At 52.8% G+C, this 27,258-nt stretch overlaps 8 protein-coding genes across 8 annotated transcripts; 7 read left to right on the top strand and 1 right to left on the bottom strand.

The window, feature by feature from the left end:
• Window positions 1–692: 692 nt before the first annotated feature.
• Window positions 693–2,461, top strand: SPBR_03678 (uncharacterized protein; the record flags this gene model as incomplete). The annotated part of the gene is made up of 4 exons (XM_040761968.1): window positions 693–847; window positions 922–1,486; window positions 1,563–1,960; window positions 2,041–2,461. The coding sequence occupies 4 exons, from the start codon at window positions 693–695 to the stop codon at window positions 2,459–2,461; spliced, it is 1,539 nt and encodes a 512-aa protein (XP_040622983.1).
• Window positions 2,462–5,244: 2,783 nt separating this feature from the next.
• SPBR_03796 (uncharacterized protein) lies at window positions 5,245–6,304 on the top strand (the record flags this gene model as incomplete). The annotated part of the gene is made up of 4 exons (XM_040762086.1): window positions 5,245–5,408; window positions 5,676–5,813; window positions 5,939–6,184; window positions 6,262–6,304. The coding sequence occupies 4 exons, from the start codon at window positions 5,245–5,247 to the stop codon at window positions 6,302–6,304; spliced, it is 591 nt and encodes a 196-aa protein (XP_040622982.1).
• Window positions 6,305–9,455: 3,151 nt separating this feature from the next.
• SPBR_03815 (uncharacterized protein) lies at window positions 9,456–10,380 on the top strand (the record flags this gene model as incomplete). Its single annotated transcript, XM_040762105.1, has 2 exons — window positions 9,456–9,521; window positions 9,850–10,380. 2 exons carry the CDS (start codon window positions 9,456–9,458, stop codon window positions 10,378–10,380), a joined length of 597 nt encoding a protein of 198 aa, XP_040622981.1.
• A 3,458-nt stretch (window positions 10,381–13,838) lies between these two features.
• Window positions 13,839–16,225, top strand: SPBR_03619 (uncharacterized protein; the record flags this gene model as incomplete). Its single annotated transcript, XM_040761909.1, has 4 exons — window positions 13,839–14,298; window positions 14,513–15,711; window positions 15,782–16,105; window positions 16,166–16,225. 4 exons carry the CDS (start codon window positions 13,839–13,841, stop codon window positions 16,223–16,225), a joined length of 2,043 nt encoding a protein of 680 aa, XP_040622980.1.
• A 1,867-nt stretch (window positions 16,226–18,092) lies between these two features.
• Window positions 18,093–19,944, top strand: SPBR_03666 (chaperonin GroEL; the record flags this gene model as incomplete). The annotated part of the gene is made up of 2 exons (XM_040761956.1): window positions 18,093–18,339; window positions 18,422–19,944. The coding sequence occupies 2 exons, from the start codon at window positions 18,093–18,095 to the stop codon at window positions 19,942–19,944; spliced, it is 1,770 nt and encodes a 589-aa protein (XP_040622979.1).
• Window positions 19,945–21,818: 1,874 nt separating this feature from the next.
• On the top strand, window positions 21,819–22,693 carry SPBR_03825 (cofilin; the record flags this gene model as incomplete). Its single annotated transcript, XM_040762115.1, has 5 exons — window positions 21,819–21,821; window positions 21,924–21,934; window positions 22,123–22,306; window positions 22,375–22,445; window positions 22,507–22,693. The coding sequence occupies 5 exons, from the start codon at window positions 21,819–21,821 to the stop codon at window positions 22,691–22,693; spliced, it is 456 nt and encodes a 151-aa protein (XP_040622978.1).
• A 539-nt stretch (window positions 22,694–23,232) lies between these two features.
• SPBR_03840 (uncharacterized protein) lies at window positions 23,233–23,990 on the bottom strand (the record flags this gene model as incomplete). Its single annotated transcript, XM_040762130.1, has 2 exons — window positions 23,233–23,808; window positions 23,880–23,990. 2 exons carry the CDS (start codon window positions 23,988–23,990, stop codon window positions 23,233–23,235), a joined length of 687 nt encoding a protein of 228 aa, XP_040622977.1.
• A 487-nt stretch (window positions 23,991–24,477) lies between these two features.
• Window positions 24,478–26,836, top strand: SPBR_03621 (ribosomal rRNA methyltransferase Nop2; the record flags this gene model as incomplete). The annotated part of the gene is made up of 2 exons (XM_040761911.1): window positions 24,478–26,087; window positions 26,170–26,836. The coding sequence occupies 2 exons, from the start codon at window positions 24,478–24,480 to the stop codon at window positions 26,834–26,836; spliced, it is 2,277 nt and encodes a 758-aa protein (XP_040622976.1).
• Between the last annotated feature and the right edge of the window lie 422 nt (window positions 26,837–27,258).

Here is a 27,258-nt window from a genome sequence, read left to right as displayed (position 1 = left end):
GCGAAGATAAAGTCCTCGGAGAAGCGAGGACGACGAGCAAAGAGAGCATCCTCCAGATCCAAGGAGGACTGTTGGACATACGACGAATTTACGCCGTAGACTTTGCTGCATGTTCGTAGACTGGTTGGACTCGCCGACAACCTATTTACGCGCTGTCGGATAGCGTCACGTGCATCTTGGGGACGAGGAACGACACAACTGAGCTACCTATTCGTGTTCCCGCCAGTGGTGCCCTTGCGCATGTTCCTTCCCCTCACTGTACCAGCCCCAGCCTCGCGTTAGCGGATAGGTGTGTCCGCCGCCAAATCGTAAACACTTTGACATGCCTCAATCCTAAATCTCTCTGCACACCCAAAACACCATTGCACAACACAGCGACAAAACGGCGGCTCGCTGCGGAGCACCACCTTGAAACAACTGTGGAGAGTAGTAGCAATCACAAGCGCGCCAGGCCGTCGAGCCTGTTGACCAGCAAGAGTCGAGACCACTGTAAGATACTCTCACCCGCACACTCATCCACACCCTATTCTGTATTATTATTAGGACTCCATTCGCTCCACTTCACGTCGGAAATCGAGGCTCCCTCAAGGTCCATTTTGCTATGAGAGCCAGCGTATGAGAGAGGCGCCGACCGCACTCTTCCGCCTCTGCCGCCGCGCCTGGCCGGGCTGAGACCTGCTTTCTTACATACGATGAACAGCAAGAACTGGAACGACCGAGCGGACAAGGACCTCTTCTTCACCATTCTGTCCGTCAAACACATTGGCGTCATTAGCGGCGCAGAATGGACCATTATCGGGAAACATATGCGCACCCTCGGCTACGGATTCTCCAATGAAGGTTGCCGGTATGTGCTCCAGTTGCTGGCGGTTTTTATGAGATACGACATGCCTTCTATGGCACTAATGCCTTCCCTTCCAGACAACACTTTCAAGGCCTTCGGCGTGCGCAAAACAAGATCGAGCCGGCCAATGGCACGATACCGGGTAGTGGTGCCAGCGGTGCCGCGGCTGCATCCGCAAATAGGATTGATCCAGCGCTGAATCCCATCACACGCCGGCCGGGTGGCCCTGGTCGACGGCGGCCACGGAAGCTGTCCTCGGCAGCCGAGGACTATGAGGCCAACGGTGATGACACCTGTGCCGACACGAGACTAAGCTCCCGGGTGGACGACAACACGGCGTCCATGGTCGCCGCGTTGGCCGATGTGAAAGCTGACGTGGACGCCGACGACAGCAAGGTCGACCCTGACGGCGAGGGTGAGATCGACCCTGATGCCCCGATTACTGCTGCAACACCCGGTCCGTTGTCTACGGGGAACGGCACTGCAGCCGACTTGAGCTCGGATCTCCTTGCTGCGGCCGCAGCGAGCGGTCTGCAGCCTCTCTTGGCACATACACACGGCCACGCTCCTGTCCACCCACCGCGAGGAATAGGCAATGGCTCGTCTGCAGACAATGTGGCTGGACTGGCTGCGAGTGGCGTGGTCGGCAACAATCTTGGGGCTGCGACTGCCGACGCACCTTTACATCACAACCACAACCACGACTCACACCAGCTAGAACAGCATCTACATGGGCATCAGGTTCCACAACACCACCAACAACAACAACAACAACAACAAGAACAACAACACTACCACCACCAGCAACAACAGCAGCAGCAACAGCAGCACCTGCAACATCAACACCAACATATTCACCAACACGTACCGCAACAACATCACAGCCACCAAGCATTACCACAAGACGTGCTTCCAAACAACGAGCAAAGAACCCCGGGTGTCGACGACGCACCTGCACAAACGGACTTTGCGGAGCTCCTCGCTCAAGAAAAGCTTGCTCAACAGCAGCTCCTCCAGCAGCAACATATCCAAACGCAGCAGCTTCACCAGCAGCATGAACAACAGCTTCGCCAGCTTCAAGACGGCGTACAGCAACGGCCCGTCCTGCCGCAGCAGGTAGAACAGCGGAATCAACAAATCCAACAGCATCTGCGCGAACAGAGGCAATTTCAGGAACGGCAGCGTCAGATTCTCAGCCAGCATCGTCACCGGCAATTTACTGAGCAACAACAGCAGCAGCAGCAGCAGCAACAACAACATAACAATGCAGAACTCGAACTACATTCGCTCGAAGACGCTGCTGGCGAAGATGAAGACGTGCCTGGAATGGGTCCCGTTAGTGTGCCCGGAAGCGCCAGCATCAACGCCAGCGTCGGTGCCAGTGTCGGCTTGGGCGTGGCGGACATGGGCACACCAGTCATGGGTGAACCGGGCATACCGGCCGAACATGACGCGGATGGTGAACATGAGGACGATAGCCCACCCGACGACGAACACGACGAACACGAAGCAAAACGACAAAAGCTGGACTCTGATGCTCATGACTCGACGCTCGAGGACGAAGCGGTTTTGACCGCGCTGGCTGCACACAACCGTGCCGCTTTTCCAACAGAGTGAGTCCACCTCTGTCCTTGCCACAAAGGCTCTATCCCCTGCTAACAATCCAGCTTCCATTACGGCGAAGCATAGAATGCATCCGAACCCATGGAAACATCTGGCCTGCTCTGGTGGGACCTTTAGAGCTTGAGACGAATTTACGATAACCAATTTCAGCACCGGATACAGGAGCCTGACGACAGTGCCTTACGACAGACTTTGTTTTCCACGAATTTCTTTACAAATTTCCGCTTGCACTTACGACTGAAAGACATGATTTTTAAATGACAACTCTGCGAGGGGATATAACAATTGGGTTTACTTGTATATCTAGGGGGAAGACGACATTTTGGGACTTTTTGGTTGGGTTTGTTTCTAGGTTAGGGATGGGCGTACTTCAATGTCCTCTTTATTTTGTGCCTTTATTGGATCCTTTTCTATTTGTCCATGTTTGGCTAGCGAGTGCTGAATGAAGATATGATTTATATGATTTATGTGATTTATTTTTTGTCACACCTTTCGTGTTAAGCTCAACTCGTGCATTGCTTTCACGTCGTCCACACCGCCATCAGATCTTCATGATCGTGTACTTATGAACAGAGGAGCGAACTCTTCCCCACACTCCACTGCAGCCTATGAAATGGTGTTGTAACGAGTGTAGTCAATATCTCCACGTCTTCGGCTTACAACTGCAACATCGCCACTCTTCTACGACTCGTCGCCGACATATCTACACCCACACATCTACAAACGCTCATCTTCTACGACAAATCACCACCTAACTGTGTTTCCAGCAGTCCACTTGCCTAATCACGAAAACGCTACAAGCTAGCATAGGTCACCATGTCGTCTAGCGAGGTTGACAAGACCGAGATTACCAACAAGGTATGTCGACGGTAATCTCGGGGCTGGAAAGACAGCTAGAATAGCAATGTTTCTTGCACCATCGCTGACGTTCTAGTGGGACAACGACGGCCACATGAAGCTCTGCGTCGCGCTCAACGAGGCCCTCATCGCCGCCGACAGCTCTGCCGCCAAGCAAAGCGAGGTTATCATGGCGTCCCTGGCCGCCAGCAACGCGACCTTTACTTGGGAAGGTGTGCGGTAGGTTTATATAATAAGTTGTGCTGATTTTGCGCGTTCTGGTCGATTTACAAAGGTCGGATTTTGTCGTCGTTTGCTTCTCCCACTGTTCCACCGTTGAGTTTTACGTTCCTTTATCTTGCCCAACTGTTCGATGGCGCATCTGTCTTCTCGCCTGCGCTACTTTACTCCCTACCACGTCACTGCTGCTACTCGATACTGCCTCACTTTTGAATCTTCGGCTCTCACATGGCCTGTTGCTTCTTTACTTCTCCTGCTTTGATACACTTGTCATAGCGCTTCTCCATTCACTGCAAGCTCTTCAACTGCTTCCCCTCCGAACGCTCCTCGATCCCACTTCCAACCAACCCATCACCCATCATGCCTGTCAAGTGGGATGAAGAGGCGATGTCTGCGCTCTTCATGTCGGTGGTGGCAGTGGCCTGCCCGCCTTCGATGACGGATGAGCAGAAGAACCAGATCGTCGCCGATATGCAAGGCCGAGGATACGACGTGAACTGGAATAGCATTCGGTATTTCGCACACGCTGCCTTTCCACTCTCTGATTTTTTGCAAAAGCAGTTACATTAGTATATAACGTGCCTCGTTGTCCTACCTCGTATATCGCGTTTATGTTTTCTTGCCTTCGTTTCAACTTGTCACCACTTGACTCTGCCTTTCCTCAACACTACCCAATCCTCGCAAACCAATACCAACATACCAACACTTCCACATCAATCCTCACCACAGTCACCAAACCATCATCAAAACACAACGTCACTTTTCAGCCATCATTATGTCCAAGTGGGAGGGTAACATCAAAGACGACCTGATAATGGCGCTCTACACCTGCTCTACGCCCAGTGCCGAACAGAAGCAGCAGATAGTCGCCTATCTTGGTGCCCATGGCCACGTCATTACCTGGGATGCTATTCGGTATTTTCTCCTTTTGCCTTTATGTGCTGCTTCTGCCCCTCTCGCCATATATATATATATATATTTTCATTGGTCTTGGGCTCCGTTTTCTGTTCTTGTCGGTGCTTTTTGCCCATAGTTTGTGGCTCCTTCGTTCTTCCTCCTCTGGCCAACCCCAAAATATACTTAAACCCCTCTCCATCGCCGCGCCTCTCGCTCCTCTTCTACCTATTTCTCCCATCGATTGCTCTTACATTCACTCGTTTTTCACCACAACCACGATTACGCCAGAGTCGATGCTCCTTTGCACTTTATTCTACCTCATCCTTGTGTTTCTCTCCCTCTTTTCCATTACTTATCCTCAACTACTCAACGCACAATGTCGACCAAGCGGTTCAGTCAAAACTGGGATGAGCATGGCGTTTATCGCGACATACTTTTGGCTTTGATCTCCTTGACTAAGCCGTCGCAAGGCACCCTCAAAGAGATCGTGGAGATTACCACCCAACAAGGACATCAATTCACATTTCACGGCCTCAAGTAAGACTAGGGTTGTTTTTCACGCTTTCACGCTACTTTTCGTCCCATTTCACCTAACTTCACTTTTATTCCCTCGCAGTCGTTATTTACATTTATCGCTTCCAACGTTCTATACTTCAACATCTACCTCTCCTACTTTACACTTTCTTACCCTTTCTTCTACTCTACTAAATCTCCTTCTTTCTTCAACTACCTTTGTTCCTCACAAACCACCAGATCTGCACTTCAGCAGTCATCGCCTCGTCACCGTCCTCTCATTCTTCACTATGTCTGCTGAGAAGCGCTTCGCTCAAGACTGGAACGCTCCAGTTGTCTACCGAGACATTTTGGTCGCCATGGTCGAAGAGTACAAGCCGCCGGCTGCTACCCTCAAGAAGATTGTCGAAGAAATGACCAAGCTGGGACACCAGTTTACCTTCCGCGGACTAGAGTACTACTCCCTCTGTCTAGCTCTTTATTCACCGTCTCTTTCTGCCTCCTACAAACTTGCTCCAGTCATCCTGTTTCTACTCGACACCCACTCAAGCACAAGGACAAACACAAACACAGAGCCAGTGGCTGCCCTCTTCGTCCTCTTCACTTCTACCTCGCCACACGCTCGTCTTTGCCTGACATTTCTTTTCCTTCTTTCTTACCTAGCTCTACCATCCATCTACTTGTCTATCCACTGTCTTCTGCCCAACATGGCCCACTACAGACACACTTGGGACGCCGACAGCAACCGGGACTTGCTCATCGCCATGTATGAGACGCTGTCTCCCGGTGCTGAGCAGATCCGGGCCATCGTCGAGCGTACCACCGTAATGGGCTACGAATTCACGCCCAAAGCAGTTGTGTACTTTTCTTCTATACTTTCTTTATTGCCTTGCGTCCTGTCTATCTTTACACTCTTCATTTATCACATCCATTTTAGGTTTCTCTCGTCTATTAAAGCACTCGCTAATCACATCTGTTTTCCAGCCAACATCTGCAGAAGCTCCGCCGTACCGTGGGCTCTGGCGAGCCTGGCGTGGCTCCCGCCACTCCCAAGACCCCTCGTACACCCAAGACGCCCCGTGCCAAGGGCACACCCAAGAGCGGCGGCAAGCGCAAGAACGCCGCCAAGGCCGAAGAGGATAGTGACGATCCATCCGGCAAAGAAATATCTGCCAAAAAGGCCAAGACCGAGCAGAGTGACGAAAGCGAGGACTTTGCTGTCAAGGATGAGTACGTTTGTTTGCCTCGTACGGCCGAAGCTCTCCAGTGCTTGGAAATACACCTTACTAACAACGTGGTCTCAACAGGCTCACCTCGGAGGCAGACAAGTCTGCCGAGGAGGGCATTTAAGCCTCGCTCAAGCCCGCAAATTCACACAGAAAACGTGAGCCCAACATGACTTGGTGATACGATACGGATGGAATCAATAAATATTATACCCCTGCATTGAAAGAGGTTGAGAAGAAAGTCGGGCAAGGCTCTGTGGTGGAAAAAAGGAATGTTGCGAATGTCTACGGACCGTTTACGAAAGTCTGAATTTCCAATCGATGATTTCCCCTCCTCTTAAACTTGTATAGAAATGCGTAAGCGTAACAGAAGTGTAGGCCATGAACATACGGAGGGAGCAGACTTCACTGGGGAAAAAATCATCGTGAGAGCAAGCACAGAAGATAACTACTCTCGCAGAGATGCCTTCCAAGTGACTGTATATCTGCCCTCTAGGTTTACAGCTGGCCGTGACTTTCTATCCCCATAGCTCCGTCTCTGGTAAGTGCTCGGACGACCTGGCCTGTGTCATACTGCGCGAGGAGAGAATGGCAGTATCGTTTGTGTTACTGCTGCCGGAAATAAGGGACGACAACTTGCCCAGTGGTCGCGCCTTCCACGATCTGGCAACATAGCGGCCACAGCATAGGACATGGCAACAGCATCAATGTCCAACCGCGACACGTAAACAGAGAGTCTTCCTAAGCAGCCAACGTCGTCTCTGTTCCCCTATTCACCAGCGACGCAACCAAATAGGCGTCCATTTCCAACTCGTTACTTCATTTGTTTCACCACGTCAAGCATTATTCTTCTCATCGTTATCGAAACTAGTATTGCCTATCGAGACAGACGTTAGCATCCATTCATAGTTTGCTGTCGGAACCTCGCGAAACACACAACCGCAGCTTCTCAGTCTCCCATCGCACCTTTCTTGTCTATGTCAAAAACCAATATGATTCCTAGAGCCGGTCCAGAAACGATTTCAGGCGGCGGTTTCGCCAAGCCTCCGCCGACGCAGCTCAGGCTCTCAGACTCTCACAACGCAGGAGGCCCAGCGCGGGATGCTGTAGACGCTTGGGTCGGCGCATCCGGTGCGTCCATCTCTCATCGAGAACCAAGCCCATCGCGACGCGGGAGCCCGCAACGGCTGACTGTATACTCGCGGTGGGAGAAAGGGCCCAAGTCGACGGGTCAGATACCACAACAATTCAAGAAGTGGAAGGCGGCTCGTGTTGGAACGAAGAATGAAAAGCGCCGCCGTTCAAACCGCCTTTCGGTGCCTCTGAATTTGTGGCGGTCGAGAAGCCCCAAGCGAGCCTGCTCTCTGTCAAAGGCAAGCTCAACCAAGAGTATCCCATCAAGAAAGAATTTGTGCCTGAATGTGAGCCCTGCTCAGGACAGAAAAAGACAAAGCTCACCTCTGAAACCCAACAAGAGCCAGGACCAGAAGACACGATTTACTTCTCCGTTAAATGTACACAGAAGTAATACAAGACTTGGCCTGCGCTCGAACAGCCACGATTTATCGGAGATGGGAAACCAGCCTCAGCTGGACAGAACACAGGCCGAGCCCTGTTATAAGGCCGATAATAGTAGAGACAGCACCGTCGAAATGTGGATGCGAGATTGGTCTAGCTGGTTCGACGGAATCGGAAGAATAGCCAAACGTGTCGCGGAGCAGGACGCAGATGCTTGTATCGGGGGCCGTTTTCCCGACCGTCTCGGTGCAGAAGACGAAACGACGTCGTCCTTATCAGTTAATGCCACCTCAATCAACTCGTTTAAGGCTGCAGGGACGTCCCCGGACCACATGGGCAGGAACACTTCTCCGGTGCACGACTCGTTCAGAAGATCACCCGGAGAAGTCAAGCCTACACAATGGCGGGCACAGCGCCCCACAACTCACGATATTTGTCAGACCTTCGGGCCGGGGATTGAACATACCAGGAACGGTTCCTATGACGACGGCTACAGAGATAGGCACTCTGCATCACAGGTTTCTTTTGAGAAGGCTTATTGCGACGGATACGATGCTGGGCGCTCCCAAGCGCTCGGTGTTTTGCAGGGAGTTCGAGAGCAGGTCGAAAAGGAATTCTTGCGGTTGCACCACGGGCCAGACATGTATTGCGAGCTTCCTGATGGATATATCCGCGACTCTCCATGTAACGGGACATTGTCCTGGTCTTGAACTGGCATCCACCTTGCAGGCATCATACAGGTATACGGTCGAGGGTCTGGCGGGGGTCAAATGGATCTGCGGACGGGTGGAAAGATGGATGACACGTTGAAGCTGGTTCAGGTGACTTTCCCCGGCCGAAAATGCTGTGTCAAGCTCGAAGGCGATAAAAAGGCAGGGAAAGACTTGAAGTTGGTAGGTTGTTCGGATACCTCTGTCCCTGTTCTAGACTGGTGATTGTCAGAGTCGAAGACATTTCTACACCTGAGGGGAAAAAGGACAAACACTCGAAGAAGGGTCTGTCGAGGCCAGGATAGTAAATAGAAAGAAAACAGCGAGACGTACACGATTATGTTCTTGGGAGAAAGAAGAAATCAAAGCAACTTCGTGTGGCCACAACATGCTCTATGCCAGTCCGGCTTCTGATTTTGGCCGGCTTTGGCCGTCAAGAGACGTACAAATACATCGAATGGTTATTTCTAGCAGCAGAGACTTCGCTGACAGAATTAACATCACACTCTTGAAGCCTATTTGCTAGCTGTTCAACTGGAAAGAAGCAACGTTGCTCGTAATAGCCAGCTGAGCTAGGCAGCCTATGCGGACGAGCTTTGAATTTCTTGTTTGCACCTTCCTCCGCTTGATTGTTTACTCTCAGACGCTCCTTCCTTCCCTTCCCTCCCTCGCACTTGAACGCTCCTTCCCTATCGTCTCCCCTCCTTCCCGGTAATTTATTTTGCTCCGACACGTCTTTTTTGTGCTCTCTTCCTTCCATTTTTTTTTCTTTACTCTGCACACCAAAACATTCCTCTTTCCACTCTTCCACACGCCTACAAACGCATTCACTTTGTTCTTAGCCTCGTGAGCAGACCTCTCTCACCACCTCGCCTTTGTCTTTTTCTCTTTGCTTCATCTCACCTTTATCCGTACTTTCGACCATTTGGCCTTCGACGAGCGCGTCTTTGACCATCTGTCTGCAGTCGCGTCGTTTATGCAACCAACACCCTCCAAGACAGCCATCAGCACATTTTGAGATCACAGCTTTCAACATCCGCCATAACCATGTCGACCACCGAACAGATTTCTTTCCTCCTGGCTTGCATCAAGCATACCTCCAACGGCGGAAAGGTGAGTCTCCGCCCACCCCTAATTGTCACGTTTCAACGCGACTTGCATTATTGTTACGTATTCGTGGCATCACTTGGACTGACACTTTCGCGTCTCCTTCTCGCTCTTCTGCCATCAGATTGACTTTGCTGCCGTTGCCACCGATCTCAATATCCCCACCAAGGCTGCTGCGTAATTATCATCTCTCCTTGCCTGCTTTTACCTCTTTCTCGCCTCGTGTCTCATCACGTCCTATCAGCCTGCTCTCACTTTTCATGATTCCTGTTACTAACCGCCTTTGACTCACTCTGTTTTCAATCCTCGTGATTCACTTTTTACTAGTGCAAAGAGATATGAACGACTCAAGAAGCGTGCCCAGGCCACTGACTTTGGCACCTGCAATGCTTCCGTCGAAACCAAAACCGAAGGGAATGAGAGCGACAATAAATCCCTCGCCGCTACTAGCAATACCGCTACCAAGCCGAAGCGTCGTGCTCCGGTCAAGCCGCGTGCCAGTCGCGAAGACAAAGCAGATGGTGTTGCCTGTCCAAGCAACGCTGATGACACAACCATCTCGAACGAAGTTCACACCTCACCACTCTCGGTCAAACGCAAGCGTGAATCTGCCAACGACGCCCTGAGCAACCCGTCGGATGCTGATTACGAGTCTGCCTGCGAAGACTCTGCTACGGAGTACTACGGAAGCCAATTTGTCGCCGTCAATGACACGCCGAACCGCGACCCTGTTGCCAAGCGTGCCAAAGCCCAGAAGGCCACTGCCGCGATCAAGCTCGAATCCGAGGCTGGTGTCAAGGATATAGCAGAGGCAGCTCTGGCAGAAGTGAAGAAAGAGGGCCACGAGATTGACCAGGGGATCTAAAAAGCGATTGCTTCGCTTTTATGTCTCTGTCGACTTCTCGTCCCACTCCCACCTAACTTTCGGTTTCACGACCTGACGATTTACGATTTACGAATATAAGACAGTGATCTTTCTGACAACTTTTCGCCTGTTCTGCGGCTGTACCTTGACTTATGTCCGAACCGATCTCGTCTTCTTTGAGACTTCTTGTTCCCGTCATCGTCGTTCGCCCTAGCAACAATCCGGTGTCCCTTGCAAGCCGTACGTATTGCTGCGTGCCCATCACGTTGATTCTTTTTCGAGCATTTGCGTTTCTCCGGTTTCCAACCCCTCTCCGCGTCCCACCCACGCCGTCCTTCTCGTCTTCAGCGCACCGTTCGACTCGAAGAGCCATGCTCTGCTATCCTTTGAGATGGCACCAATTCCCATGATGATTTCGGTAACCAGGGTCGACAAAGTGTGAAAAGCGGGGCAATTCTATGTCTAGTTGGATTGAGGTGGACACGTGCTTATATTGTGTGGCTGTCGCTTGTTTGCGCATGAAATTAGAGGGCTATGAAGAAGAAGATGGAGGAGTATTGTCTGCGGCACTTTATAGTGCTTTCCTGAAGTTGTAGGAGTCTTGCGATAATTTGATGCAAATGAAACGTGAACATGGCGACTAAAATGTGCGTCCGCCGTTGGGATTTGAGTGAGTTGTGAATTGCGGGGTGTAACCTCTCAGCTTCTATGAAACGGTGCGTAATGGTTGTGTGCATTGGCAATTGACCGCACCGATTTGGACTAAATGCACTGCTCGGGACGCCGTATTCGGATTTCTTTGTGAAACGTACGGTTTCTCACCGACTGCTCATGCTGGAAAATATGTGCAAAAAGCGGGCCATTCGTCGATATGCATATTATAAAGGAGAAAAGATTGATCAAAATGTTCGCCACTGTTGAGGTAGCAATCGGGATTGACTGGTTGTGCGTGCAAAGCCAGTCGTGGTTTTGAGAGGCAGATGCGACGGAGTCGACCCTTGTGACGAGCAAATCTGCTATTGGCACCGCAGCAGTAGCCAAAGAGCCTTTTGAAATGTCTTTTTTCGCGATTTTCAAGGTTAGACAAGGAAACATTCCAAGAGGGAATAAAAGAGAGAGAAGACCACACAGGGATCTGTTCGTTTCGGAGGCTTTGTTTGCGAAGCGCAAATGAGACTATGAGAGGTGCACTTTTCTCATAGAATATGTGCACGTTTGGCGGATCAGGTGCACATAGTCGGCTGTCTGCCACAAAACGGCCGCTCCTTTGTGCACAGGTGGACTTTGCTTACTTAACATTTTACTGAGCACTGATGGAGGCAAGAGTGTTTGTCACTGAACAGGTTGCTTTTGGTGCTGCGCAGGGAGAAAATATAGGGCCGAAAGAGAGCCGGGAGCCTCTATCGACGCGGTAAGGGGTCAGAAAATAAACACACCCACAACCGCACAAAATTGGAAGAGCAGCCATCAACGATTTTTTTCACCGCTCCCAGCCACCGGTTTGGCGAGTCGACCAATTGACCCCCTCTCACAGTCGAGCCCGTCAGGCGAATCAACCTTCGTATTGTTTCTTGACCGCTTCTTTCCGATCCACACCCACGAACAGTCGCTCGATATCGTGCTCTCCTTTTGCTGCACTCCCCATCAAGTCCTTTCTTTGCTGGCTTCGTGGAGGCGCGACAGGGGAACAATGACAATTGATTTTTCGCGAGCAATCTTTTTGTTCTCAATGTATCCATCAATTGAAACTGATCAATCCCGACGACTATACTCTGTCGTCTAGAGTAGCGAAAGCGAGATGCATGTCGATGTTGTTGCCAGTGCCTCTTGGACGTCTTCCTGGTGTCTATTGCGCGTGTTTATTTTGAGGCTCTGCTGCTAGCCCGTGCTCCACTCGCTTGCGTCGGCAGTTGGAGTGACATTTTCCTGATCGACAGATCCTCCCAACGGCCAAGACCCAGGCCAAGGGGCTCCACTCAATCTGACGCACCCCGGATTTTCCACCAAACTTACTGAGTATCTGCAGCAGCCCGAAGGCCCTATTCCCTGTCTCGGAACTTTTGTAAGTGCCGAGGATCATTTAAGCTTCCTCTCGAACCATAGAAGCTGTGGAAGCTGCAGAGAAGAATGTACAAGGTGTACATAGAAGGGCGCGAAGGCTTGGCAGGTACCAGGAACAACCACCCTTGGCGACCAAAAGAATACACCCCCCTAGACCGCCTCATCTACGCTGTCCTCATCTGTTCCCACCTCCAAGCGGCTCAGATTCTTCTTCCACAGCCGTAATTGATTGAGAATAGGGTTTACGGACTCTCGGTCGAAAACAATAAGTCGTATGACCGGTTGCCTTTCCACAGTCTGGGCCTGAAGAGGACAAACCTTTGTCGCTCTGATGAAAATCTTGCTTGACTGGACTCGAAGCGGGTCTGTTTTTTTCCTTCCCAGCCCCCCAGGCGTTGCACAATCCTTGGCCACAGCTCTCATGACCATCCTAGGACTTTTCGTAGCTTCTCCAGGTCGAGCTATTTGATTTCCTCGGCTCTGACTGGTCCGTCACTCTGTCCTCACCTTCGTTTCCCCAGTCAAACTCGATTTATCGCCCACTTTTTGACCGCCTCTCCTACCCTTCTCCCTCTTCTTCTCCCTCTTCCTCCTCTTGGGTGTTCGACTCATCCTCTCCCCCCCACCCTCGACCTGTTGTCCTCCAGGACACTCTCCACTCCAATAGGTCCTCTCTCTCCGAAGCCTATTGTGGTTCTAAAATTCTGCCGACCTTTTTGAGCTCCCAGAGTTTTCGACCTCTCCTCACCTTCCTAAACGGCTTATCCTCAGGCTCAAATAGAATTCAATTTTCTTTGTTCAATTTCCTTTTCCTTCCACTTCCCTTTCTTTTCTTTCTCTTGTTTTCTTCACCTTCATAACTTCAGTCTCGACATCTTTACCTTCCCCAGCATTTATCCTTCTTCGACACTCACTTCTTCTTCGACTACATCTCGACATTACTCTTACTTTTCCTTCGTGTCACTACCTCTTCTACTTTCGCGTGATCTTTCGTTTTTGCCCACCGTCACTCCTGCCTTTCTTTTATTGCTGCGTCACATCAAGTATCTTTCGTCGTTTCCAATCATCTTTACTCAACGGTACGTAACGTCCATCGTCTTTCACATTGCCATCATCTTTACGTCACGATCATCGCTGACCAACAGATTGTTTCCATTTTACTTCCATTCTTATGTTCGACACTCAAATACATCGCTTCGCAGGAGAGACTTCGACACTCCGTATATACGACTAGTCCGTCTAGACGCTCCGGCACAGACAAGCGACATCCAGAGTGTGTCCAACTACCACCTTGTCACTTTACACTCACCACCTTTAATCCTATGAAACACAGCTTGTGTATAAGAAATACTAACCATGACTCAAAGACCTGCTAGGAAATTTGCAGTCAACAAACCATGGCGAATAACAAGCGAGTGGCAGCCAAGCGAGCTACCGGTGGCAAGGCCACAAACATGACCAAGGCTTCTTCGGGCCAAGGAAAGGGAAAAGGAAAGGTTTCGGCTGCCCCTATGACCACCGCCAAGGCTACGTCCCTCAAGCGCAAGAGATCCGCTCCCGTCATGAGTGGCGGTGAAGACGATTGCGACACCGATGTCGAGGCGAACCAAGAAAGCCAAGACAACCAAGACAACCAGGACAACCAAGACTTTTCAGGCCACAGAGACCTGGCATGGGAAGAATATATCGAAGCCGCTGCCATCCGGGCCGCCAATCGTACAGGAATTGTCCTTGGCGAGGAGTTTTATGGCTTTGAGGACGACTATGACGACGAAGACATGTCTCACATTCCACCCAACTCCGAGCAGCGCCGCCGTAATGGGCGCCTGACCGGCCGTGACCTGATCATCTGGAACCGTAAGAGGTTTTGGAACAATCAAATACTATTTTTTGGACGTCTTTTCGTTTTCTCGTCTTTATTCGCCTACGTTTTGGACTCATCTACTTTTTTCCCTCGCCATTCGGCTGCCCATTTTCTTGCTTCTTTCTTTTCTCGTCTCCTATTTCTTGGACCGACAGATACAATATTGGATCATCTATCAAGATGCCAAGTACTAACTCAAGCGACCAGGCGCCTATATGGATGCGAAGCTGCTTCTAACAATCCAGTACGAGTGCGCCCGTCATAACATTGACATTCCATGGGATGCAGTTGCCCACCGTCTTCACCCCGGATCTTCTGGGAGTGCCATCCTCCAGCACCTTGCCCGTCTTCGCAACACCGTTTTTTTGAATGGGCACCTCGTGCCGCCCGACCTCCCCAAGTCCAATGGTGCTCGCGATCCTTCGCACTACACCATGCGTGGTTTTTACCGCATGCCTCAAAACGTGCGCTGGAGCGAGGGGGAGCCCCTATTTGCGGCCAAGCGAGCCATCACTTTCAAGGACAAATTTGAGCATAGCGCTCACAACTACAGCGATGTGTTCTGTCTGCCGTTCGATCCAGACTCCGCTCTCGAGGATGGCATCCTCGTCGATGCCAACAACCAGGTTCTCAGACAGAACAACAGAAAGATCCCCAAGTCCAAGGTGAAGGTTAACAGCGCGCCTCACAAGAAACGCATGGCAAAGGACACCTCTTCGGCGACAGATTTCGCTCCGCCCAGCAAGCCCGCTACCAAGAAGAAGACGCCCGCCAAGAAAGCTGCCACCTCGTCTAGCCCGGCCAACCTCCCCAGCGAGAGCGAACTCACCCCTGTCAAAACCACTCACCGCCGCTCTTCGCGGGTGAAGCGTGTCAAGACGTACCACGAAGCTGACTATGAGGAGGACGACAACGAGCATAGCGACATTCTTGAAGCCTGCGAAGCCGAAGCCAGCGTGCCAGTCTCTGCCCACAATTCTCCGGCTACCCCTGGGAGCGAGACTTCGTTCAATCCTGGCCAAGCCAGTGACGAGGACGCAGCTGACCAAGAGCAGGAGTACGCCGCCGAAACCAGCTCTCCTCCAAACGAGTTGCCCAACACGTACGACGTGCTGGGCATCTACGGCGACAATGACGCCCAAGACGGCCAGGACGGCCAGGACGGCCAGGACACTGTCGACGCCATCAGCAACGGCGACGGTAGCTCCAGCGACGACGAAGAGGAGCCAGATTCTTTTATTGAGCTGCTTTCGGAACAAGTCGACTTCCAAGACCAGGCAACGGCTGCCCTCGACCTGGTCGCAGAGCAAAAGATGGCCCAGGAGCAGCAAGTTGCCAGCTTGCCGCAACTCAATCCGCAGTTTTTCGGCCACTATGGCTCGCAAGTACCCAACCTCGCAATGAGCGTGAGTCACTCGTCTATCGCATCCACATTCTTCCTTGCCTTGCTATTCATTGATTAACATGTTACAATAGCAGCTATACCCTCCCACGCTCCCGCAGTTCGCACCATTCAACAACGACGGTACTATTTCCTCGACTTCCTCGCCGCCATTGTTCCCCGGCCATGTGGCTGTCGACAATGTGGGAATGAACAGCATGCACGCACCTCCAATGGTCGGTGCCATGCTCCAACACAACACCCTTTTATCGTCGTTCGGTGCGGAGCAACAGGCCCCCATGGCGTCTGTGGCGAGCGGCTTTATGCCACCGAGTATGTGCGAAGGAAACGAGAGCGCCGCCTATTTCAACAAAGTCGTCGAGACCAGTGGACAGTACAACAACCAGTTCCTGAACCACGTAAGTGATTTTGCTCCTTTCTCACTGGACAAAGCAATCGACTAATACATCACGACACAGCCCTACCATGATACATATGACTACCCAAACACTGGCGTTACCAACCCCCATGGAATGTGATCTCACGGCCGCCTATATTATGGTGTGTCGGCGCTCGAGCAACGTTATTTTTGTCCTGAATTGCATGTCGTCCGTTCTACACCTGCTTTACTATTTCTATTCTTTTCGCTTTTTACAACTGCCCTTTTATCATTGCTCTTTTTTTTTTACGTCCCGGTCATCACTTATTTTTCACTTACACTGTTTTACGCCACGAATTTGTTCCGCATCGCCCCTATTCTGATGGCACGGATTGTTTTTCATATTTTACAGTACGCGAACTTGTTCACGGCCACCGTCATCGTTTACATCCACAACGGCGCATATAAGATACAGCAATCGGCGTCAGAACTTTTACACCAACGACATAGTCGAAATTACAGCGGCGCACAAGAAAAAAAAAGGACGAGAATGGCTATACAGGGTGGTATACATTTTAAGATCCATGTAATAATACTAGGAGAGAGGAGAAAAGACGTCAAGGAGAAGAACCTTTGAAGAGGAATGGGGACCAGCACGACGCGCCGTGCTCTTGATAGACTTGACCTGCATTTGATTTATTTGAGGTTTATCTGACATGTAAGATTACGTTCCTGAGTCAGATCGCAGATCTGATTAATAGGGTATAGACATATGGTACTAGCAATTCACAAACGTTACAAAAATACCTGACCGAACCGATAAAACAATCAAACGAAAAAGTAGTAAACAGACAGAAATAGACTTCAAAAAGTGATTTTGTCGCGATACGTTCCGAAATCGTGTTACAGCGTATTATAGTGCTGTCACGTACAATTTAGCGCCCTCCTAGGAATTTAAAATTACAGGGCGTTACAGTGCACCAGGCCCCTAACTTAGTGGCTGCTGGCAAAGCATCCGCTGGCCATTATCATGTCTCGCCGATAGAGTAACAAGGGCCAGGATATGTATCTCCGAGCGAGACATTATTCGTCGTGAATTACCCCGAGGCATTTGTCAAAATCTCCAAGCTATTCAGAATCATACCCGGAGATCGTATACGGCATGTTGTTGAGACTGAATTTGCATTGTCTACATCGTCTATGTAACTGGAGGCAGCACGCGAGATACCGTTTATAGAGCCGACACCGCTTAGATCTATATGGTCCGCGCTGTGAGCGAGCGAGCGCCATCAACGCTGCCAACGAGTGGCTTCTATCCGTTGGACGCATCGACGCGGTCTGGACAGGGGCCACCAAAATGGCAGCCTTCTTCTGCCTCACTGCCGAAGCCTCGTGTTTAGACTACCAATGCGGGAAAGTGGCGGCCGAGCTTCTGGCGATCGCAACCCGAACGGCTACGTGCGGAGAAAAAAGGCACAGGGGGGAGGAAACGAGTAGTAAAGAGCCTCAGAGCCAACGACGGCATCGGCTATTTGGCTGGCAAGTCGCACAGGAAACAGCCGAAAAGAGTGCTTCAGTGAGAGAGAAAGAGCAGAGACAGCCAAAAGTGGACCCCGTAGAACTGGATAGAAGACCGCGGTGAGTGCAACGTAGGTGCTGGCAGGCCCTGTGGGTTGGGCGGCTGGTGCACTAAACCAAAACAAGCTTGGGCCAATCCGCGCCTGCCCAATGGCGACACAGTGTGCTCGACTTTTTGGATTTTTTTTTCTGTGTCTCGGTGGTCTCGCCTTCCCTGCGGAGACACGACGAGAGCTTCTCCAGAATTTTTTCGCCAGCACGACGGCCACATCTCTTCTCTTGCTCTCTTTCCTTCCTGCCTCTTTCCTTCTCCCCTTCTCTCCCCATCTATCTCCAAAGACCACGTCCTTCGTCACCGAGACAATTCGGCATTGTTTTGTCGTCTTCTCCTGCTCTCCTGATTTCGTCACAATTTCCCGTCTTTCCTCCTTCCCCTCCCCACACACATCATGCAGCGTGCAATGGCCTCGCGGGCAAGAGCCTCGGCGCTCTCGGGCCTGCGCACCTCGACCACCACCGGCCTCAACCTGACACAGCGCCGTTTCGCCCACAAGGACCTCAAGTTCGGCGTCGAGGGCCGTGCCGCACTGCTGGCCGGTGCCGAGACCCTGGCCAAGGCCGTCGCCACGACTCTGGGTCCCAAGGGCCGTAACGTCCTCATCGAGTCCAGCTTCGGCTCGCCCAAGATCACCAAGGGTAGGTCCTGCTCCAGATTGCATAGCAGAGCTCTGTAGCGTCTTCCGAATTCGTTCTAACATGCTTCCCTCCTCCTCTCCAGACGGCGTCACAGTTGCCCGTGCCATCACCCTCAAGGACAAGTTCGAGAACCTGGGCGCCAAGCTGCTCATGGACGTCGCCTCCAAGACCAACGAGGTTGCCGGTGACGGCACCACCACCGCCACCGTCCTCGCCCGCTCCATCTTCTCGGAGACGGTCAAGAACGTCGCCGCCGGCTGCAACCCCATGGACCTGCGCCGCGGTATCCAGGCCGGCGTCAACGCCGTCGTCGAGTTCCTCCAGAAGCACAAGCGCGACATCACCACCTCCGCCGAGGTCGCCCAGGTCGCCACCATCAGCGCCAACGGCGACACCCACATCGGCGCCCTGCTCGCCAGCGCCATGGAGAAGGTCGGCAAGGAGGGTGTCATCACCGTCAAGGAGGGCAAGACCGTCAACGACGAGCTCGAGGTCACCGAGGGCATGCGCTTCGACCGCGGCTTTGTCTCCCCCTACTTCATCACCGATGCCAAGTCGCAGAAGGTCGAGTTCGAGAAGCCCCTGATCCTGCTGTCCGAGAAGAAGATCTCCGCCGTCCAGGACATCATCCCCGCCCTCGAGATCTCCACCCAGCAGCGCCGCCCCCTCGTCATCATTGCCGAGGACATTGAGGGCGAGGCCCTGGCCGTCTGCATCCTGAACAAGCTGCGCGGCCAGCTGCAAGTTGCCGCCGTCAAGGCCCCCGGCTTCGGTGACAACCGCAAGTCCATCCTGGGCGACATTGCCATCCTCAGCGACGGCACCGTCTTCACCGATGAGCTCGACGTCAAGCTCGAGAAGGCGACCCCCGACATGCTCGGCTCCGTCGGTTCCATCACCATCACCAAGGAAGACACCATCATGCTCAACGGTGAGGGCTCCAAGGACATGATTTCGCAGCGCTGCGAGCAGATCCGCGGCGTCATGAACGACCCCTCCACCACCGAGTACGAGAAGGAGAAGCTGCAGGAGCGTCTGGCCAAGCTGTCGGGCGGTGTCGCCGTCATCCGCGTCGGCGGCTCGTCCGAGGTCGAGGTCGGCGAGAAGAAGGACCGCTTTGTGGATGCCCTCAACGCCACGCGTGCCGCCGTCGAGGAGGGTATCCTGCCCGGTGGTGGTACCGCCTTGATCAAGGCCGCCAGCCAGGCCCTGGGCGAGCTGAAGCCCGACAACTTCGACCAGCAGCTGGGTATCTCGATTGTCAAGAACGCCATCACCCGCCCCGCCCGCACCATTGTGGAGAACGCCGGTCTTGAGGGCTCCGTCATCGTCGGCAAGCTGCTTGACGAGTTCGGCACCGACTTCAACAAGGGCTTCGACAGCTCCAAGGGCGAGTACGTCGACATGATCCAGGCCGGTATTCTCGACCCCTTCAAGGTCGTCCGCACCGGTCTCATTGACGCCAGCGGTGTCGCCTCGCTGCTTGGTACCACCGAGGTCGCCATTGTCGACGCACCTGAGGAAAAGGGCCCTGCTGGCATGCCTGGCGGCATGGGCGGCATGGGCGGTATGGGTGGCATGGGTGGCATGGGCGGCATGATGTAAGGGGATGTCCGATGCCCGAAAGCCGACGCTACATCTGCCAACCACCATACGCCTAAAAAAATAGCTCCAAGCGAAGTCCTAAAAAGAAAACGAATGAATACGACTATAACCTTGCTTGGAGTCGTCTACGGGGAGGCCGTATACTACTGTGTGACAAAAAAGGAGGAGTCATTTTTGGAGTTTGATTTCCCATTCTGGTTCTCTTTTCAGGGCCTATTATGTGTATGACGTTTTTATGTTCTGTGTGTTTTTTCTGTCTTCTGGGTTACTGGGTCTGCCTTTTGTACAAAAAACACTCTCCTCTCTACTATCTGCCAACTCACATCTGCTCTCTATTTCTACCTTGCAGCACCACTCCCTCTCTCACAATGTCCTTGTCATCTCTACAAAAAAGCTTGCCATATAGAACTAGAATAAAAACAGAACAAAAACCAAAGTGAAGATCTTGTGTATGAAATTGATCAAGGTCGATCATCGACGAAAATCACATGTACTCGAGCCAAAATCATGTACTCGGCGCACAACCAATACTTCTGCCTGAAAAAATATGCTCGTAGGTTCCTTATCGAATTGGCATATGCCTGCGTTGTTGCCTTTCTACGGAGTAGACACCGTTAGGTTCTCAGATCGTCAGGGTCTGATGCTCGACCGTACAGTGCGAAATACAGTACATTGCAACAGCTCCATCCATAGCCGCCACGTGCTGCGAAACTGCCAAAAAGTGAAATGTGTCTGCCTTATGAAACAAGTTGTCAATGAAATGATATCATTTTGGAGCTTTGATAGATTTAATGGATATTTCCTAAAGGGCAATCAAGATTGTATGTCTTTTCATTGCTGCCTTGGCCGTTGTTCTGAGAAGTCAAAATGACGAGACGTAAGATAAGCAAAAACGGTTGCAACGCTGCAATTGTTTGTGCCTGGATTGAAAATTTTAATGCCAGCCAAACGTACAGTGCAAAAATGGCATTCGTCCTCTGTGCGCACGGAGCACGACGTCTGTACATCGAGTTGAGCTCTGAGCTATGAAAGCACCGTCCCAGGCACCACCCCTCGCTCCTGCCTATCGCCTGGGCAACCCCGCCACAGAAGAACCACCCCAAAAGCGCCACACACAGTCTACAGGCACCCGCGTTCAAGGCATTAGCAAACCCGCTCTGTCTTGCTTGCTTTGCGCTTTCCTCTTGGCGTGCCTTGCTTTTCTTCCCCTTGTCGTCAGCAGCAAAAAGGCAACCAAAAAGAGCACCCCACTATTCAAAGCAACGCCGCCTTGCCCAGCGCACCTTCCCCCTCCTCTTCGCTTTAACTCGCCGCTTTTCCTCTTCTCTCCTCTCCTCCATTCCCCGTTCTCTTTTATTCTTCTTTTCATTACCGTTCCCCCAACCTGCATCTTTCTTGTTCAACTCGCATTTCCAATTTGTCGTACCTCGAGTCGATTTTTCTTGGTATGTCCTGCGACGCTTGGTCGTTCCTCACCCCACCAGCGCAGCGCCCGCCAGCGCCCCTCTTCTCTCAGAGGCCCCTTTTCTCTCGGTATCGTCATCGTCGGTTTCCTTGTCCTTGAAGCTATCGACAGCCGTTCGTTCCCGCGATAGCCCTGCCGGTTGAAGCTTTGAAGCGAGTCCGGCGAAGATAGGACAATTTGGGTCCCTGATTCTTGTCCCGTCCTATCTCGTTGCGAGACAGAAGAGGGTTATGGGGTGAGGGGCGCCGACGAAGGAGCTGTTCATCTGAAGCTGGATCCCGCCAACTCGACCTGGAGGCATTTCGTCACTTTATCCGCGACTTTTTCTCAAGCTAGCTTGCTTATACTGACAAATCGCCTTTGATGATAGACAATCGTTGCTCTCTCCCATTCCTCAACCTCACACACAATGGTACGTTTTCCACCTTGGTCGTGTGCCCGCCGATCCCATACCGCGGTACTTTGGGTTGCTTTTGTGGTCAAGCTTCATCTGCTAACTCTTCTGCCTCTACAGTCTCAATCCGGGTAAGCTTTGACACCAAGTACGGGCGTATTGATGCGGTCGGATGGGCGGCGCGTCACCGCGCAAGACCACCGGTGAATCGGCCGCAAGCCTGGCCACCTGCGTACGCCGCCCACTCGCGATCGCATCAATACCAGCCCTCCTATGTGACCGCGCGAGCGGACGACCGCTGACGCATTCCCTTCTCCAGTGCTTCCGCCTCCCAGGAGTGCGTTACTGCCTACAACGAGCTCAAGCTCAACAAGAAGTACAAGTACATCATCTACAAGCTGAATGACAAACACACCGAAATTGTCATTGAGAACGCCTCGACCGAGGGTGACTGGGAGGTTTTCCGCAACCAGCTTGTCAACGCCACCACCAAGACCAGAACCGTACGTTCGACCACATGCGCCCCCCTCTCATGTTTACCCAATGTCTATTGACGCATTTCTTCGTACAGGGTGAGGGCAAGGGCCCCAGATACGCTGTCTACGACTTCGAGTACAACCTTGCCTCTGGCGAAGGTACCCGGTATGTCATTACTCTCTGATGATCATCGTGCGTCTTTTGACAACTACTGACCCCGGTGCAGGAACAAGCTGACCTTCATTGCTTGGTCGCCCGATGATGCGCCGATCATGGCCAAGATGGTCTATGCCTCGTCTAAGGAGGCTCTGCGCCGCGCCCTGACTGGTATTGCCGTTGAGATCCAGGCAAACGACGCCGACGACATTGAGTACGAGACCGTGCTGAAGACCGTCAGCAAAGGCCAGGCTTAAGCACGTATGCAGGCACAAAACCCATGCTGTACACAATCTTAAAACGTCAAATCCTAAACCTAAGCAATGAAGCCATGAAACAATAACCTCACAAACCAAAAAAATCTACTACAACCCACATACGCTTCACATCCGCCACAACACTATACTACATATTGGAGGCACCCAAAATACACTTGACTATTTGCGGCCTATCACAAGGGCCGGATGGCCAGGCATGGGGGAGACCATGAGGTGAGAGCAGGGGCTGGAAAGGCTGTTGGTAGAGCCCGGGAGAGCAGTAGACGACGATATCAATGAATAGGGGTGAGCCGTGTGATGGTAAGCCTCTTTTTTACTCGTTTTTCGTTTTTATAGTAGCAAAGGAAGAAAAAAGAGACACGAAATGAGCCAAGACAATGGGGCTGATTCCTCATGGGCACCACCTACTTCAGTGTGATGATATACATCTGTCCACACGTCCTGTGACTCGTAACTCGTCGATGGCATTTCCACTCTCTGCCTTCATTATGTACTACCCCCCAAAATCGACACCTTCATCATATCATCCGCTCCTCCCACGACCGCAAAAACAAACTAAACAGTTCGTCTGCCTGTGTCTTGCTCCCTGTCCGCTTCACCAGGAACCCGCGCAGGTCGTTCCAGAAAGCCTCGCTCTCGGCTGCAATGGCCGTCGGCGTTTCCTGTCCGTCTGTTGGTGCCGTCGCCGACTTGGCTTGTGCAGCTGCCACGGATGCCGCCGCCGCCTCAGCCGCCGCTGCTACTGTCTCGGCACCGCCGGCCACCATCACGCCCAGCTTGATTTCCGTTCCGGATCCATCTGCGACCAGGTCCTTGAGCACCTTGCTGTCCGATACAGGCTTCTTGTTGTACAGCAGACGCAGCTTGTCCGCCGGGACGTGCGATTTTTCGGAGAGCGCAGTCCGCACGTCCAGAAGCGACGTCGTCGCCAGCGCAAAAGCGTACGCGGGGCTCGCCAGTACGACGTCGAGCGGCTGCGTGCGGTGGAGCGACTTGATGGAGACGGTGATGGCGGGGGCCTGGCCGGGTGCGCTGGTGCTGCTGGAGGCGGACGCGGGCTTCTTCATCGACTTCGGCATACGGGGCAGAGTGTACTAGTAGCACAAACGAGGCATTAGCGTTTGAAAATACGAGACGATCCACAGAACAGGTGCAATCGCCGTACCGGTGGCCGTGACGGATAGCTCTTGGGATCCTCAGTGTAGTCGGCCTGGAGCTTGACGGGGCGACCGTCGAGCGCTCCCAGGAAGGACTTTGCAAACTGGACTTCGGTCATTGTGGCACTTGTTGTAAAGAATGTGCAAAGGGCGAATCGCTGGTGTTTATTGCTTGTGGATGGAGAAACTCAAAAGTCGTGATGCACGCGAAAGAACAGCTCAGCTGACAGCCAAACCAGTTGTTCACTGACTGCTACCTGCGCAACAGCGCTACCGTCATGCTGCTGTGACTACCCCACATCCTGACTGTCCCCTGAGTGCCCCTATTGTTAGCTAAATGCAATTAGGCGGGTGGGCGGTGTGGTGGCTGGTACCGCTTTTTGCCAGTGGAACCGTCCTTATCTATTCTTATCGGCCGCAGTCCAGGAAAAAAAAGTTTCGCCCGTTTTTCTGCGGTAACAGCAAAACGGCCTGCCAATTGCAGGTGCAAATAGGAAGTCCGCCATACCGTCCTCTTTTCACACCCTCACCCTCCGCCTTTCCGACCCTTTATTTCCCTCCAACACTCTCACCCACCTCTGCCACGTTCTTTCCACCTCGTTTACAATGGGTGTTGGTCGCCGCATCGGCAAAAAGCAAGGCTTGCCCGAGCCGCTCTCCGAAGAGCACTTTGCCCGTCTCAAGCGGAAAGCTGGTCTACCCGTCGATTCGCCCGCCGCCAGCGCCGACAGCCCTTCCTCGAAGCGCCGCCGGGGCAACAGCACAAAACCAGAGAAAGCTGCCGCTGCCGTTGTGAAGAACCCTGCAAAGAAGAATGCCGTTGCAGCAACGAATGGCGTGCAGAAGAACGGCACAATAGCGGCCGCAGCGAAGAAGACGGACAAGACGGCACCTGCGCCGAAGAAGAAACAACTCCTGGACCCGGACTCGAGCGATGACGATGACGACATAAGCATTGGCTCCGACGAGGGTGCCGGCGGCGCTCTGCTTGGCGAGGACTCGGACGACGAGGCTGTCATGCTTGGCGACGACTTTTTAGGCTCAGACGACGAGGAGGAGGAGGACGATGTGATGGACTCGGACATTGAGGACGACACCGGCAAGGGCGGCTTTGTATTCTCAGACGATGAGGACGAGTCGGACGCCGAGGAGAAGCTGACGGCCGCCAACATCGAAGGCCTGTCGCGGAAACTCGAAAAGAAACAGGCGCGCGACGACGCCGCCGCTGAGGCTGAGCTCAAGGAGAGCGCCCTACAGACCAACATTGTCGGCACCAACATGTTTGACGAGAGCGAGGACGACGGCGAGGGCGGTGAGGACGGCCTGCCGGGCGCCGGTAGCGGCAAAGCCAAGACGAACCTGGCGCCCGACCTGCAGCTGCTACGTACCCGCATCAGCGAGACCATCCAGGTTTTGGAGGACATGGGCCGTCTGGCCGCCAAGGACCGCTCGCGCACCGAGTACGTCGCCCAGCTGATCAAAGACATTTGCGCGTATTACGGCTACTCCGAGTACCTCGCCGACAAGCTGTTTCACCTGTTCCCGCCGCGCGAGGCCTTTGCCTTCTTCGAGGCCAACGAGACACCCCGTCCCGTTGTGCTGCGCACCAACACACTCAAGACGCACCGTCGTGAGCTGGCGCAGTCGCTCATCAACCGCGGCGTCACCCTCGAGCCTGTCGGCAAGTGGAGCAAGGTCGGTCTGCAGGTGTTCGAGTCCAACGTGCCCCTTGGTGCTACGCCTGAGTACCTGGCCGGCCACTACATTTTGCAGGCCGCATCGTCCTTCCTGCCCGTCATGGCCCTGGCGCCCCAGGAGCATGAGCGTGTCCTCGATATGGCCGCTGCCCCTGGTGGAAAGACCACGCACTTGGCTGCGCTGATGAAGAACACGGGCGTCGTCTTTGCCAACGATCCGTCCAAGGCCCGTTCCAAGGGTCTGATTGGCAACGTTCACCGTCTGGGCGCCCGCAACGTCATTGTCTGCAACTACGACGCCCGCGACTTCCCCCGCGTCATGGGCGGCTTCGACCGTGTCCTGCTCGATGCCCCCTGCTCCGGCACGGGCGTCATCGCCAAAGATGCCAGCGTCAAGACCAACAAAACTGAGAAGGACTTTATGCAGCTGGCCCACATCCAAAAGCAGCTGCTGCTCTCGGCCATTGACTCGGTCAACCACGCCAGCAAGACCGGTGGCTACCTCGTGTATTCTACTTGGTATGTCCTTTCGTGCTCCATTATTTTTATCCAATTGTGAAATAATGCATATTGTTCATGTACATCTTGCTAACCTGTCTAGTTCCGTCGCTGTTGAGGAGAACGAGGCCGTTGTCGCCTACGCCCTCAAGCGCCGCCCCAACGTCCGCCTCGTCGAGACTGGTCTTCCCTTTGGCAAAGAAGGCTTCACCAGCTTCATGGGCAAGTCCTTTGACCCTTCCATCAAACAGACCCGCCGCTTCTACCCCCACCACCAAAACGTCGACGGTTTCTTCGTCGCCAAATTCAAAAAGTTTGCCCCCACGCCGGCCAACGCTGTCCGCGCCGAGGGCGGCTCGACCAAAGCCGCCGCCGCTTTCGGTTCCTCCGACGCCGAGACCAACGGTGACGATGGCGACGCCATCCGTGCCAGCGACAAGATGCCTATCGGCGAGGACAATGCCGAGGGCAAAGACGAGGACGACGATTTCGGCGGTTTCGACGAAGACGAGGACAGCAAGTACATGGACCGCGCGCGGAAGAACGCCATGCGTCGCCGTGGTCTGGATCCGCACATGCTGGACCGCAAGCCCACGAAGAAGGAGGGCAAGACGGCCAAGACGGAGACGGAGGAGGCTAAGGAGAGCGCCACATCGGACTCTGATGCTGCTCCTACTACTACTGGAAAGAAGGACAAGGCCACGCCGGTAACACAAAAGACGCCAAAGACGCAAAAAGGCAAGCCGGCACAAGCGAGAAAGAGCAAATAGGAACTAGGATAAAGTCGGTCATCCATTCGAGGAAGTAAATAGCGTTTCATAACGAAAAGGTTGGGGGGGAGAGGTTGGATTTTGATTTGGCCATGTTTATCTTTTGTACACATTAAAGATCATTAGAGTTTGGTGTTTTGTTCTGCTACTTACTATTACTAACATTGATTTACATTGCACACTACGGGCTTCCTTTTCGTGCTGTTTCTTTGTCGAACTGGCATCATATGCCATTCGCGTCACATCAACATCGCCCACCGTCGTCACCGCAACGAAATTAATGTTAACTGTTTCTTTTCAGGTGCTTGTTGGAGCATCTCTATCTCCCCGTTTCTCTGCGACTCAACCCCCCCCCCCGCCCCTCTCCCCCGGTCTATGGTATGCACAAGCAATCCATACATAAAATGCCCCGAAAGCCACGC

This window comes from Sporothrix brasiliensis (genome assembly GCF_000820605.1).
Source record: "Sporothrix brasiliensis 5110 chromosome Unknown Cont14, whole genome shotgun sequence".
NCBI classification, from domain to species: domain Eukaryota; kingdom Fungi; phylum Ascomycota; class Sordariomycetes; order Ophiostomatales; family Ophiostomataceae; genus Sporothrix; species Sporothrix brasiliensis.
Note: the sequence above shows the minus strand (reverse complement) of the source record. Positions and strands in the feature narration are given on the sequence as shown.